At 36.3% G+C, this 15,271-nt stretch overlaps 1 protein-coding gene across 1 annotated transcript; it reads right to left on the bottom strand.

Moving 5' to 3' along the window:
* Nucleotides 1-4,813: 4,813 nt before the first annotated feature.
* aqp1a.1 (aquaporin 1a (Colton blood group), tandem duplicate 1) lies at nucleotides 4,814-6,938 on the bottom strand. The gene is made up of 4 exons (XM_081598887.1): nucleotides 6,481-6,938; nucleotides 5,862-6,023; nucleotides 5,598-5,678; nucleotides 4,814-5,388 (listed from the first exon to the last, which is right to left on the bottom strand). The coding sequence occupies exons 1-4, from the start codon at nucleotides 6,841-6,843 to the stop codon at nucleotides 5,209-5,211; spliced, it is 786 nt and encodes a 261-aa protein (XP_081455013.1). The 5' UTR covers nucleotides 6,844-6,938; the 3' UTR covers nucleotides 4,814-5,208.
* Nucleotides 6,939-15,271: the final 8,333 nt, after the last annotated feature.

Below are 15,271 nucleotides of genomic sequence, written 5' to 3'. Positions count from 1 at the left end.
TAACAGAAAAAGTGTGACGATTGCAGGAGTGCCTAAATGTAAAAATATATTGTTTTCCAGAAAGCACAATCAAATAACAATAATAATCAAGGAAGGATTATAGTCCGTATTTTCCGAACTATGAGCGCACCGGACTATAAGCCACAATCCCAAAGTTTTTTTTTTTTTTTAAACCAGTGAACATACACTTATAAGCCGCAGATATCTTTGCCGCTCTAGGTTTTCCACAACGATGCAGCAGCAGCAGAGGGGGGCGGACACCCAAAATTTAAGTCAAACAGGTCAATTGAATATCACATTTATTAGGGTTGAAAAAGAAAAAGTTGCCAAGTATAGATTTAACTGAACTGATTACGGTAGTTTCCGAACAGTAACTGTAACAGTAAAAATGCTGATCCTTCGTGTCTGCTACTAGCATGTGCTAAATGAAAATGGGCGCTTTCTTCTTCTTCTTCTTTAGATTTCAACGACAGCTTGCATAAATCATTGTTGCGCTACTGCCATCCACTGGATCCTAATATCTATGCCTCAAATTCTCATAATGATCCCAGTATTATTTAAAAAAAAAAAATCTTCTTTTTCCCCTCAATGCTATTTAACTGATCAACAACATTCTCAAATTTCAATTCCCTATTAAAACCTAATTCCGTTTTAATGGGCGCTTTCTTCTTTTATTTCCAATTTTGACTTTCAATGATTCACTTCCTGCTAAAGAGCCCCCTGGTGGTTGAAGAAAAATCCACATTTAAGCGGCTTATAATCCGGAAGATACAAAATATGAAAAAAAATCTGAATGCTCTCTGGTATTGTTCAGGAAGCCGGACCAAATGTGGAGGTGGGCCGGATCCGGCCCACGGGCCGTAGTTTGGGGACCACTGATTTAGTGTCTTCGAAAGATGTACATATTTTTTCACATTTTATCACAGTACAGCCAAAACATTGATTTGTTTCTGTGAAAGAAATACTTGGTTTTCAAAGTTTTGACAGTATCTGAAGAGTGTGGCAAACATTTTCATTCAGTTTACCTCAGTCAATATTTTGCAGAGCCACTATTTGCTGCAGCTACTGCTGCAAATCCTTTGGATCATCTCTACCAGCTTTGCAATTAAAAAGTGAAATTTGCAACTAAGGGCTCAGATGAAGCTTAGGCTTACTCTTATTGAGTGTAAAGCATCTACAAAGATAAACTTTCACACCTTTTCCACTCTGACCGGGCCGTTCTAACGTAACTATACTTTGATCTTAACAATTTGATTATACCTCTGACATAATATTTGGGATCATTGTCCTGTTGGAAGGTGAACCTCAGAGCCAATACAAAGTTCCTAACCCATCCATCTGTAACTTTAGCTTGTCCTTTAACTGTCCCCTTTGAAGAAAAGCAGAAGCCAGGAAGTTTTGTTTTGATCTAATCTGACCACATGTTTTCTCTGTGGTTGTGTTGACTTACACAACAGGGATTAGAACTTGGAATCCAGAAAAACTACCTTAGCAACTACTTTTTGAACTCATTTACCTTTTACCATAAACAACAGCTCTGTGGAGGACTCGACTAAAAGTTGTTCAATCAACAGATTCTCATTTCAGATTTTCTGACTGAGGTTCTTGTTGTTAATCTTCCCTTAATATATTGAAGTTTATGGTTTAATTTCCACATTAACTTTTTTCTGCGAACAACATTTTATATCTTCAAACTGCAGGAAATGGAAACAGCTTAAGAGCATTTAACAAGGTAAAGAAAAAGGAAAATGTGTCAGATCTTTGGTTAAAAGCAGGATGTCGTGGTTAGGTTATGAGAACACAACCATAAAAACAGATGAGACGGTCAGTGAGGAGCAGATTCCTACGAGCCATTTCGGGAACCAAGTTAATTAACCTATATTCTTCAGCTTTTCTACTTACTTTTTAAAATAAGAACATAAATAATAGAATAGCTCAGCCAAAGAAAAATGGATCCACTTGTATGGGTTTTCACAAACCAACCATGTAATTGCCTTCCTGCAGGGTGTCTAAGAAAACAGGCAGACATTAATGAGACAGCAATTGAATGGGCAAAGCTATCCAAGCATGGTGCCCTTTTGCATCTGAAAGGAAAGGGAATGTTACCCAGTCATACATGTCCTTCTTTCATCTTCTATTTTCTTTAAATGTCAATACAAGGGAGCGTCACTTTTAATTTTTTTGGAGTAACAAGTGTCAGCTGTCGCAAAAAAAATTTGGGCTTTGTTCAAACATTAAGTGTGGAGCATTCATCTGCTTTTCATTGCATCTTGGAAATGAAAATGTGATTTTTATGCAACTGTTACAAGATCCAATTTATTATAGTTTTTTTTTATAGTTACAAATATGAAGATAATTGTTTGAGCCCACAATATTAGATAGTACAAGATGTTTTGGGATAAACTGAAAGTTTTTTTTTCCCATTTACACATAGAGTAAGGGTTTCACCATTGACAAACTGTGATTAAAAAATTGAAACCAGTGAAGAAATAGTTTTATCCAAGGTTGAATTGTCTACACATTAGGGGTTGTATACTTGTCTAATTTAAAGGTCATCCTTGTGCCAAAAAACAAACATCAAAATTACTCAATTTTGTATTTTTACAAATAGAGTGAATGATTCATAAATGTTAGACAGTGGTCTAAAGAATATCTAATTCATCAGGCTCAAGTTTGATTTAGAGATGTTTAAATTTAATTCAGACTATTTACATAACTTAGAAATAGCCCTTGAAAGGAGACTTCAAAGTAGTCTTTGAAGTCTCCTATGTTGCATAGCATATGTGCTATGCAATCTATGCAAAGCATCTATGCATAGCATCTATGTTATGCAAAGCAAACATGCATAGCTATGCACAGCATCTATGCTATCTAATCAAAGCTATCTAATAGCTTTGATACATACTCAAAGCTATTAGTCAGAATACTTTGAGTATGTATCTTGCCTGTCCTTGTTGTTTTTTCTGTCGGGTACCAAAATGCTCCTAGCACTAACAATTTAAAAGTGGTTGGAGCTTCTTTGGTGCTGTTGTAATGAAGTGTTTTTGCTAAATGAGCAGTTTGTACGAACACTCTCAACACAACGGTGCAATTCAAAAACTGCTTCTATTTTTACTACAAAATGACAGTAAAAATGGAACCAACTTTATTTCTGAGGTTAATAATTTACCAATAGTTTAAACAATCCTACTATTATTTGTAGGTTGAACCTTTGGGAAAGTAGCAGAAGTTGCAGTAAAGTGGCTTGCATTGGTAGCTTTAATCATTGGTAAATAGCAGCTTTTTAAGTAACAGTTTTGCAGTTCAGTAAAATTTTATCAAAATTTTGGGTTTAACCAAACATGTCCTATAAAAGGATGGAGCTTAACTTGTAACTTCAACAAATGAGTGTTGGACACACATTCAAAGTAATACAGGATTATTCTTGAGATTGTGGTTCAGTTTTAAATGCAAATACCAAAGTATGAAAATATCCAATTTAAGGTGCACTTCATACCTCTCTATGCACTATAACATGGAATCTATGTGAGACTGATTTATTAATTTGTTACCACTTACTAGGATCTATCCACTGACACCTGTGTGTAGCCAGATTTCTCTTACTGAGCACACTGAGAGCAGGACATTACTTCCTGTCACACGAAGACATAACAGATAAAGAGATAATGGGTCAGTTCATGAGCAGAAGGGGAAAAAACATAAACAGAAGAGAAATGAGGAGAGCCCTGTTGTTTCCCAGAATGATTAAATTCTGACAAGAAATAACTTTACTATTTTCTTTTCAGTCTTTTTCTTTTTCTCTCCTTCTCAGTTGGAAATGAACGACCCAGCTCGTCATCGCCCCCTAGCGCCCAGTAATGAAACTGTATCTCTTAGTCATATGTGGTCAATCAGCTGAGCTAAAAAAAAAGTACAGCACTTGCTTGTCAGCACATGCACAGATGTGGAGAGCTGTGTTAAAACCTTTACTTACTTGCTCTGCAGATTGTTTATTTACATGTATAAATGATGGTCTGGTTAAATGATAAGAAGTTATAGCCACAATTTATATAAAGACTTCATTTTTAGGGGAAATCTTGGGATATTTTAATATGCCGCAAAATATCATCACACCTCTTCTTTGTTTAACCATTACTATTTGAGAACCTCCGACCATTAATTTCAACTAAGCTTCCACAACTCTGCCACCAGTTTTCTTTACAGGTGCATAAAAAAGTAATTTGATAATTTGATCAAACTACTTTTTCATGATAAACAATTATGTTTCTTTTTGACCAAATATTGTTAGCCAACTATACTTTCTTCTTTTATCTTGGAAGAATATGACCTTCACCTCAGTCTTATCTTGGGCTATCATGCTGTGTAGATATTTTTTCTTTATCTGCAGTACTTTGGTTTCACACTCTGAGCTGTTGAGTTCCGCTTGTTAATACGTAATACAATAATACGTTTTGATGCTTTGCGTAGAGTTTCAGGGAAAGGTAAAATTAATGTAAGTTCATTTTTTAAATTTTCTCTTTCGGCTTATTAGTCATAAGCTAAATTTAGAAGATCTGTTGCAAAATTGTCTGAGAATAAGTTAACAACCTGCTTCGTATTGGAATAGCTTTAGGTTAACATGTGTTTAGAAGTCACACCAAACCTAAAAGGTTTTGCACTGCACTGAATTGAGGTATTGGTTGTGTTTTAATGAAATCTTCAGCTTTCCATTTATAAATGGGTGAGAGTTTTTATAGTGACAACTTAAAAAAAAAAAAAAGTCTACTTTATGTTCTTTTAAACCATTAATAAGTATAAAAACAGTTACAACTGCTCATGTTAAGTGTTTTTTTTATTTTACTTATAAAAGTGAAACATTTGAGTGCACACAATATCTTATCTGTCAGCAATAAGAAGTGATACAGAAAATATAGAAATGTACAAAAATGGCTCAACATACAATACTGATAAAGAAACAAAAGATTTTCCAAATTGCTTTGTTAGGATTTCAATACAAAATGTGCACACTGAAGCAGCAAGTTTGGATGATAGGTTTGCACTGGGTCGACAAAAAAAGCAGATTAGAAGGTGACACTGAATGAGCTGTAGTAGAAAACCCCTTGTTGGTAATTAAAATAACACAAAAAATGCTAAAATACACTAAATTCAAGAGCTTTTATATCTTTTTACAAAAGTATAGACATGTACATTGGGGTTAAGTGTGTGTAGCTATTTAGATGTCAGCTCCACGGTGGTCGGGTCGTTGCTTCCGTTGACGTCGTAGTCCCCGACTGGCCCACTCACCAGCACCTTCACGCGCTCTGGGAAGTCGTCAAATTTGGGCGACAGCAAGAAATCGTAAATGAGAGCCGCAGCCACGCCACCACACATCGGACCCACCCAATACACCTGGAACAGACAACCCTGATCAGTCAATCCGCAAATAAGAATCTTTCCTTTTGCCAGTGACTTATACTGAATTATTGCTGACCTTTTTTTGAGCTATCATTAACTAACTTGCTTTTAGGAAGCAAATAAGTTTCTTAATATTGAGACACAATGCGTGCAGAGTTGCGAGGTGTGCATAAAATGCTCATGTGTTTTACCCACTGACTTACCCAGTGATCTGTGAAATCATTCAGGATCAAAGCTGGACCAAAGGAACGGGCTGGGTTGATGCCGCAGCCTGTGTAGCTGATCTGCAATCACAAAGTAATATTATCTTCTGGGATGAAGGATATTGACTTCATCCCAGCAAGCAAAGCAAGCTGCAAAATTCATGGTTTTCGAGAGCTTTGTCATGTTTACTGCTGGTTCACCACACTGAAACATGGTGCACCTTTACTGGGTAAACCTTGCAATGTTTTTGAGGATAAACTCACAGCTGCCAAGTGTCCCAGGCAGACCGAGAGGCCAATGGCCAGGGGTGCCGAGCCGGTGACATCACGCCGCCTTTTATCAGTGACTGCAATGACACACAGCACGAGCTGAAACGTTGCCAGGAGCTCTATGCCTACGCCTTGGCTGGGGGTGACACCGTTAAGCTGTGAGGGGAAAAAAACAGAACAACAGCACTCTGTTAGTTGGTTTTATTTAGATGGATAGTTTCCCATCCCCCCCCCTCCCAGTTTCTCATTTAGCAGTTTGCTGGTATTGTCCTGAAACTTTGACAGCAACTTGGCAGAGAAACAAAATTTGATTTCGTTAGAAAAGTTATCTTTTTCAGCACCGCTCACGGATATGTTTTTGTCTGTAAAACCCAAGCGTCCAAAACCACTTAACTCAAAGTGTTAATTCTGCATGTGTTCACTTTAAATTTCTTGCAGCTGTTCACCTGTTGTAACAATATCTCACTTCTTCTAAGAGGGCAAGATAAATAATTTCCGTTCAGCCTTCCTTATGAAAGCTACAACATGCTGAAATTAAATGTGAATATATATATATCCCTTTTTTTCTTTTTTTTCTTTTTTTTTTTGGAGAACTATCAAAACAAATACTTACAGAGTTCAGTCCCAGTGCAATCGTGTCATTTGGACGTGTTCCATACACAATGCCACTGGCCAGAGCTGAGCCAAGCATTTGCGCCACAATGTACATCACTGCCTTAAACATACTGATCTGGCAGCTTGCAAGCATCCCGAGGGTCACCGCAGGGTTCAGGTGGGCTCCACTGATGTGGCCCAAACTCTGGGCTAGAGTTGCAATTGCAAGTCCAAATGCCAGTGACACCTTCACCTCCTGGTCCGGGTCGGTGTTGTTCTTGTTCCCAATAGCTGTGGAGATGCTGAGGAAAATGAAGAGGGTCATGCCGACCAGTTCAGCCAAAACAGCCCTCCAGAAGTCCTTACTCTTGAACTCTCGCATGGTGGCTGATGAGGTCTGGCTGTTTACGGTGTAAGTTGAAACTGGTCTTCTGCGAGGTCTGAGTGGTTAAACTCACAAACAACTGCAAACACGGCTGCATATATAAGGCCTGAGTGCTGATAATGGTTGGTGGGCGGGCTTTAAAAAAAAAAAAAAAAAAAAACTGAAAGAGAGGGCTATGCTGAATTAATGAGAAATCCAAAAGACTGGTCTCTCACATCCCTCCCTCTGCTTCCTCCCTCTCCCTACAGCCTCTCTTTGGAACCCTCTCTGGTCTTTGGACTTATGTGAGTAATAGATCTGTGTCTTTAAATAGCCCTATCTAAGCAAAGGTAAAATTTCCTTTTGATACACGCATGTCAAGCTTTACAGCAGAACGTCTCACTGAGAGCTCTAAGTAATAAAGTTTGATTTAATTATGACACATTTTGAGGATTTCATGTCTATTTTGAATTCCTTATTTGTGTGCTTCATCTATGGAATGACTCCAGTACATAATGTTGTCCTTTACTAACAGTTAGGGCCACTGACGGCACATACGGAGGAGTGAGATAAAACGCAGACAACTCCCAATCTGACATTTAGGTCTCACCCTTCCTCCCAGAGCAGACACTTTCACAATAATGTCTTACATGCCCTGTTTGGGGGGCACATTCTGAGACAAAGACAGAAAAATAATGCCATTATTATCAATTAGACTTATTGTGTTCTAAAATTTATCTTAAAAAAATATATATACATATAACTTTTTAAATGTTTAGCTTTTCAGCAAGTAGCAGCTAATTAGAAGCAATTACAGTGCCTTGTAGAATCATTCATACACCTGGAATTATTTCACATACTGTAATGTTAAAACCACAAACTTGAATGTGTTTCATTAAGATCATAAAGTAGGGCATAACAGTGAAGAGGAAGGAAAATGATAAGTGATGTTTATTTATTTTACAACTACTAACTTGGACATTTTTCAGGAGTGGTTTGCTTAGGCAGAGTGTTGCCACAGTCTTTTTCATGTTCATCTTCTCAATAAAGCATTTTCTTCCCCATGTTTTCTATCCTCTCTACAAGGTTTGTGACAAACTTCAAACAAGACTTATTATGAATTTCTTTTTCTGTTCAACAATCATCCCACTCTTCCAGTAAGGCCAGATCTGTGGAGTAGATTACTAATAGCTGTTCTGCTGACAAATTCTTCCACCTGCGATGGGAATCTCTGCTGTCCTTTTCCATTATAGTGATTAACTTGCTTGTTTTTTTAATTGAAACTCTTCTTGTCCCACTCTGCCAGTTTAGATGAACATACAATAATTGGCAGGTTTCTTCTTCTCTGTAACTTTCTCCCATCCTTGGGCTTGATGGTGTTATTTTTTCACAAAGCAGCTATGTTTACACTGATATTAAATTACACACGGGTGGTCTGTATAATTAAGCAAATGAAAGCAATTGGTTGCATTGGATTTTATTTAGGGTTTTCAGCATAAAGACAAATGCTAATCATGCATTTGAGATCTTTGTAAAAACAATAACGAACCACATATTTTCTTTCCACTCTACAGGTATGACTTGCTCTGAGTTGGTCTATCACAGTCTATCAAGTCGCAATAAAATTCATTATTCATTGACAAAATGTGTAAAAGTTCAGGGGTTATCAATACTTTCACAAGGCATCGAACAATCACAAATATTTGTGCATGTTCCACAATATGTTTTGTTCTTTATCTCGAATGAACGAAGCCATAGTAGTTTATTAACTGAAAGGATGTTCTCTACATAGTTATTAGTTGTAGTGTTGAGCAAGCAGTGAAACATCAACCCTGTGAACAGAGCTTTGCATAACATAGCCCGTTGCAGCTGACCCCAAACTCACAGATCCATTCTAACCCGAAGCATGTATCTCAGCTGACCACCAAATATTCTAAAGCTAATTCTCACAAGGTCACCTATCCGAATTTTTTATTATTTTATTTTATTTATTTATTTTTGCCTGGTGTTCCTAACATTGCACCATACTTCTCTGTTCATAATTTATTATTTTTCATATCTCAGTTAAACAGTGTTTTCCCATTAACTGTTCAGCTTTTTTCTTTGATATTTTTATCTTGTTTTTTATGAGCTAAATTATCTTGTGATTTATTTTAATTTTTCTCTGTGAAACATCAAAATGAGAGAAGGGAAGTGGCCCATCCTTAAAAATATAGACAACCTTTTAATTATTACCTAATTTCACTCGACAGTGACGGAGATGAAAACTTGCTCCAAGATTTCCTGCAGAGCAATGAATCCTTGCAGAAAACTCCAGACACCTGTTTAGATGTTACAATTTTTTGAGACCTAAAAATACATGAAAAGAAATCTTTCATATTTCCACATTAAATGCAACATACAACTACACATTTTCATCATGTTTTTCACTCATTTCTGAAGTCAAACATATTATATAGATATATTACATCTAGCTGGAGCTGGAGATGCGTCTGACTAGCTGTTAGATTTTCATGCTCTGTGATTTGACTCCCTCAAAGGAAATCACAGGCAGTTCTTTTAGAGACTGTTAACCACACAGATTGTTATGTAAATGAGAAATTATTAAAACAATAACTTAACAGAATTTATTTTCAAATAACCCAAGCCATCCCTTCATGGTAATAATTCTGTAGAGCTTGTTCCAGTGTCCAGGCTGGTTGGACTCTACAATAGCTTCTCCTTGTCCATCCTCTTTGGTGCGTTTGTAGACAGGATAATGTTTGGTTTGTATTGTCTTGTCTTTGTTTTTTGCAAATGGTGTCTTCAAATAAAAGTCTTATCAGTTTACTCTGGAGCAACCAGCTTTGGTTCTCAATTGGAAAAAAAAGGTGAACTGCACCCTACGAGGAGGGTGAGAGTGTCAAACAAAGGAGTTAAATTAGCTTCAAACACCACGACTGTAGTGATTAAACTGTGAACAGCAGTCAGACACCTGAGATCTCCAATGAGAATTTATCAAATCTGGAATGCAATGATAAACTGCACAATAGAAAAGATATCCCTGTTCTTTCTCCAGTGTGACAAATGTGTATCAGACGAAAGAAATTTGAAAAATGTGGCACACAAACAAAGCTATTTTCTCTTCGTATCTTTATTTGTTTAGAGGTTTAGATTTGAGGAGATAGGAGAAATCTGTATGAATTCCAAAAAGTTTTGAAAGCCGCCACAAACATCAGATCTGATGACCAGTAAATATACTGCTAATTATTTTTATTAATATGTACGCATGGAAATATATAGTACTATTTCTTCAATTAGCTAGGGCACAGTGTATGATGTACGGCTGACACATCTCTCTTTTTGCTGGGAGAGCTGAGTATCGATATCAGAATATCCATAAAGGATAATTTATTTGCCCAGTTCCTCTGCCAGATAATATCCAGTCGCTCATTCTGTTCTGGGCCTCCCAGACAAGAACCAAATCATCAAACTTCAGAACAGGAGTGGCCTGCAGACCCTGAGAAATAGAGTCATCACTGAAGCCTTAAATAACATTTGTGTATGCAGGAGCGGCAGAAGTTTGGCATGTTCCAAACTAGCCAGAGGAGTGAAGATGAGTTCAGAGAACCAACGGGAAAGTCAAATGGGTTTTGGATCTGTGCTGCACTCTGTCAAACTTGACTTTAAATGAGCTGCTCTCAGGGGAATAGACAGCTGGAGCTTTGCAGACAGATGAGACCCGGTAACATTAGCTATGGCCCGATGGCTTGTGAGAAAATTAATATTTTATAAAACATTTGTTGAAGATTTTCAGACGTATTGGATGTGCTTTTGTAAGTTTCCCCCCATAAAATATTGCTCTTGTACTTGGAAATATAATTGAAGAAAGAGTTTCTAATATACAATTAGAAAATTCATTTTATATATCTGGAGGAGCCACTGTCTAAGTTTGATTTACATAGTGCAGTGCAACTTATAGTAAGGTGTTTGTGTGTGTGTGTGTATATAAAATTCCCTGTTGCGGCAAGGATTCAGAGAAAATACTATGGAATGGTGGAAATAAGAACGGTGAATAGCAATGGTAGCAATAAGTGGCACGATTACCGAGTTTTGTCCAAGTTAGGGTCAGGAACACTTCAACAGGAATGTTATTACTCATTATTTCCATGCTCCGTAGGCGACCAGCACCAAGGTTGATGTATTTGTTCACAAGTATTTCTGAAAGCCCTGAAATCCAATCATAGTGGGCAAACCAGTGAGCCTAGGATGTGAGGTATTTTGGGGATTAAAAGAAAAAATTATCATGCATAGAATGAAAAGATTCATATTTTATTGCTGAAAAATAAAATAGTAAAGGCATTTATGATATATTTCCTATATAAAACAATCTTCTTGGTTGAAAGAAAAGTTGAAGTTAAGTTCTGCCAGATGTAATAATAATTTTGTGCTTAACTATTTGTGATAGACCAAATGTAAGTCAGCAAAATAAAGCCTTAAAATAAATAATTGGAATCCCACATAAGTTCATTTTAAAGCTATATTTACCCACCTGTATTTACTTGACTGCAGTAAGTACAGTCTTATTCTTTAATTCTTACCACAATACTTACAGCAAAAATAAATGTAACGCATAAATGTGCTTTCAGTTGAACATAGCAAATGTTTACAATAGCAAATTAATTAGCTTTTGGTATTTCAGGAATCCCACATAGGATAAGTCGTATTCATTTATCTACTCTTTATCTCTCAGTTTATTTTCTCTGTATAACACCAATTAGGCCCACAGAATTGTGAAAGGACCTTAACTCAGACTTAAATGTGAGATGGTCAAAAAGTATTAAAAGAATGTGAAAGGTTTTCTTTAAAGGGCACAAAATATAAGCACAGTTTGAAGCTCAATGGGTGTTATTTATGTCGGAAGGTGGTAGGAGTGGATGTTCGGAAACCTTTTTTATGTTTCACTTTGGTGAACTTAAGGTGTAACTTCTAAAAGTATCTGGGTAAGAAATACTTTGGTCATGATATCAAGGTTTCTTTGTCCTGAAACTTTTAGCAAAAGACCTGAGAAAAAAAACTTCTCAACCAAGAATGTACCTTATATATTATTTGTAAAGTATTTTAGTCTATGAAACAATCATGTATAAAAGCACAAAAACAGTAGAATTGCTTTAATGTTGTTAATAGGTACGCATTTGTTAACAATTAGATTTTCCCTTTTTCCACAATGGTGTCAGAAGTTGAATCAGACAATTAGACGAGCTGAGTTAAAAGTATAATTAGTGACAAAAAAATTGCTGAATACCTAACTAAGTACCTAGAACTGTGAACTAGAGTGCATAATACATAAACTGTTTCCTGATGTAAATGTAAAAAAGTGCTGCACTGTGACCTCTTCAGAATAAGTTTATTTATCTGTCTGGTTATCTAGTTGTGTCTTCTTGGCAAGCTGTGCTGGAAAAAAAGCTTCATTTAAAGCTTTGAGTTTTAATTCAGACGTGCAACACAGCCACACGACATACATTTTGCAGAACACCAATGGGACATTCAGTTGAATTCCTATGCAGATGGTCAAACACAAAAACACCAGGTATACTAATATAGTATACATGGCGATGAATACTATGTCAGTGTGTGCAGATGTATGTTTTTCATCTTGCCATCTAAGGATTGAAAATTGGTAATAAAAGCAATGGTCTCGCTTTATCCAACATTTCAGCTCCCCAGCTTAAAGCTATGCTGCTTCTGTTTCCACACCACATTTTGTGTTCTCAATTAGTTCAGTCAGTGAATTGCTTCCTCAGTAGCTCCCCATTGTCTCCATTCTTGAACTGTTGTAACCGACTGTGTGTAAATTTACCCTTTTGGAAGGGGGGAGAGACACAGGTAGAAATAAATCAAGAAAAATGTAATCCACTGAAAGCAAGCCAAAGAACAAATAAACAGAAAACAACTAGAATGAATCAAAGGAAAACATTAAATAGAATAATTATTTGCTTTATTTGTTTTTACCCTTAAGATTTTGGTCTGTCACAGTTTTCCTCCTGTATTGCTTTAGTTTTGCTGGGACAGCTTAGACTGAAACACACTGAGCATTTGATGGGAATATTGCATGCTGAGCAAACAGAATGAAGAATTTAAGGCCGTAGAGCAGAGACAACACAGAAACCAAGTGACCCATGAAACAGCTTTGGACAGTTTTGGACCCTTTTACTAATTGCTCAAAGTTATCTAATTATGGCCCGGCAACAAAATGTTTTGCCATCAAAGGAAGCATTCCTTGTGGAAAAAAACACTTTGCATCAATTCTCATCATTTTATTGGATGAACAAAACATTTAAAAGAAACACTCAAAAAAAATAATTAGCAGCTGTTTTGTGGTTCATGACAAAGCCATGACATCACACACAAGACTTAAATAAAGGAAAGATTTAATGTCTTTCCAGGTTTTCGATTCTATGGCATAAAATTTACAAGTAATTTTTTTCTTCTTCACAAACTGCTCACTTTTCAAACAGTAAAACCATCAGTGATTAAAACTGCCAAATATGGCTGCCAAAAGAGATAAAAAAATGTTTTTGTCTCTTCACATTACAGATAAATCACATAAATTCTTTTCTGACACCTGCACTCATCACTTACACACAACTTTACAGCAGTTGCAACGCTATCGTAGTATCTAATCTTATCTTATCTGAGGCTCACATCAGTTTAAATTTTAACAAATTATTCTTTGCAGAGATTTCAAGATTGCTAAATAAAACCAACATCTGCTCTTCAAATTTACAGACTGATGTGAATTGTATGTATATAAAAAGTTATTTTTCTCCGTCTTTTAGAAAGTGAATTGTTTGCACTGAATCAGCTTGAAGTCTTTGGTTAGTTTGGTTTAGTGAGTAGACTCGCAAACACAAGAAGAAGAGCTAATGTCAGTGTGTGAGATCCTCTCAGTAGTTATGTGAGGGTCCTGTCTACCTCCATGTTTATTACTAGTGTAAAACCTTTTTCCTGTGCTGCCCGACCTTTACAAAACTCATACAAAAGCATTTCTCAAGGCTCAGCCAGCGGTTTGTGATGCCATGACAGCAGCTCCAGCATTTCAGAAGTTTTGTGGTTCAAATAAAGGACATACTGTATCTAACGAGTTACAAAAAAAAAAGAAGAAACAAACATTGCTGACAAATCACATTTACATTCCCCCCCAAAAAACCCATTAACTTCTTTCAAATGGTAAAATAATAAGACAAACTAGGATGATTTCTATATTGTAAAAAAATGGTGATCTTTGTTTCTTTTACATTTTTTTTAACAGACAATAAAAAAAGTTTTGTATGCTGACTTCACACATAGTAAAATAAACAATATCCTGTATAACAAATCTTTCTCTTTTTTCTTCCGTTTTTTTCCTAAGGCAGTTGTGGGTTTTATTTTGTCTTTATAGTGATGTGCTATTTTGGTCTGAAAACACGTTTGTAAAATAATAAAATGTGGAGTGGAAACTGATAACGGAGAACTTTGTACTCATCCCTGGCTCTCATCCAATATGTTACGTTCTTTGCTCTGAACTGCTTATTGAGAGTATTGGAAATTGAGTTTTTAATTAAGTTCTTGTCAGGTAAATAATGTAGTTCTTGTTCTATTTTGGCACCACATGCAGGCCTTATTGCTATATGTTTTATTTACTGTCCTCTCCTTTCCTTTCTTGGACTTTCTCTTCGTTTCCCTTTACGTCTGTAAGACAGTGCAGCACAGTCTGTGTGGATCCACTGAACACAAAGGAGATCACCATTTCCTTGCAGTATTGTTTTAAAAAAAAGGGCCAGGATATCTACAAATGTTGCCTACTTTTTTACAAAAAAGACTACCCAGGAGGTTGAGGTCTACCAAGTAAAAACTCAGTGCCCTTCCTTTGCCATTATATTTGGTAACACTTTATTTGAAGGGGTGTGCATAAGACTGACATGACACTGTCATAAACATGACATAACATCTGTCATGAACATGAAGAAGTCTTTATGAGTGTCTATGACTGTTGTCGTGAAGTGTCATTCGGTAAATAATGACACTTTTAATGCAAAGTTGCTCTAAAAGTTGCATTGAAAGTCCATTAAAAGTGGCAACATTGTATTAAATTATCATAATTTACAAAATCATGCAAAGTTGGCATTTTTAATGGACTTTCAGTTTAACTTTTAGAGCAACTTTGCATTAAAAGTGTCATTATTTACCAAATGACACTTCATGACAACAGTCATAGACATTCATAAAGACTTCTTCATGTTCATGACAGGTGTTATGTCATGTTTATGACAGTGTCATGTCAGTCTTATGCACACCCCTTCAAATAAAGCGTTACCTTATATTCCCTATAAGCAGGTAATTTCAGATGCATCTACACGCACTTGTTTGATTTACAGCCCCAAAGCAGGAAGCATGAGTTATCCTGTTTGTCTGCTTCTTATCCTCT

This window comes from Poecilia reticulata, chromosome 17 (genome assembly GCF_904066995.2).
Source record: "Poecilia reticulata chromosome 17, P_reticulata-male-v2, whole genome shotgun sequence".
Lineage (NCBI taxonomy): Eukaryota > Metazoa > Chordata > Actinopteri > Cyprinodontiformes > Poeciliidae > Poecilia > Poecilia reticulata.
This window is presented reverse-complemented; position numbering and strand designations above follow the sequence as displayed.

Bases quoted from the DNA above. Each gene is read 5' to 3' on its own strand.
- aqp1a.1 (XM_081598887.1), bottom strand. From the start codon at position 6,843: ATGCGAGAGTTCAAGAGTAAGGACTTCTGGAGGGCTGTTTTGGCTGAA. The intron at 6,024-6,480 runs GTAAGTATTTGT...TTCCCCTCACAG, and splicing joins TTGCACTGGGACTGAACTCT to CTTAACGGTGTCACCCCCAG. The intron at 5,679-5,861 runs GTGAGTTTATCC...TTGTGATTGCAG, and splicing joins GCCTGGGACACTTGGCAGCT to ATCAGCTACACAGGCTGCGG.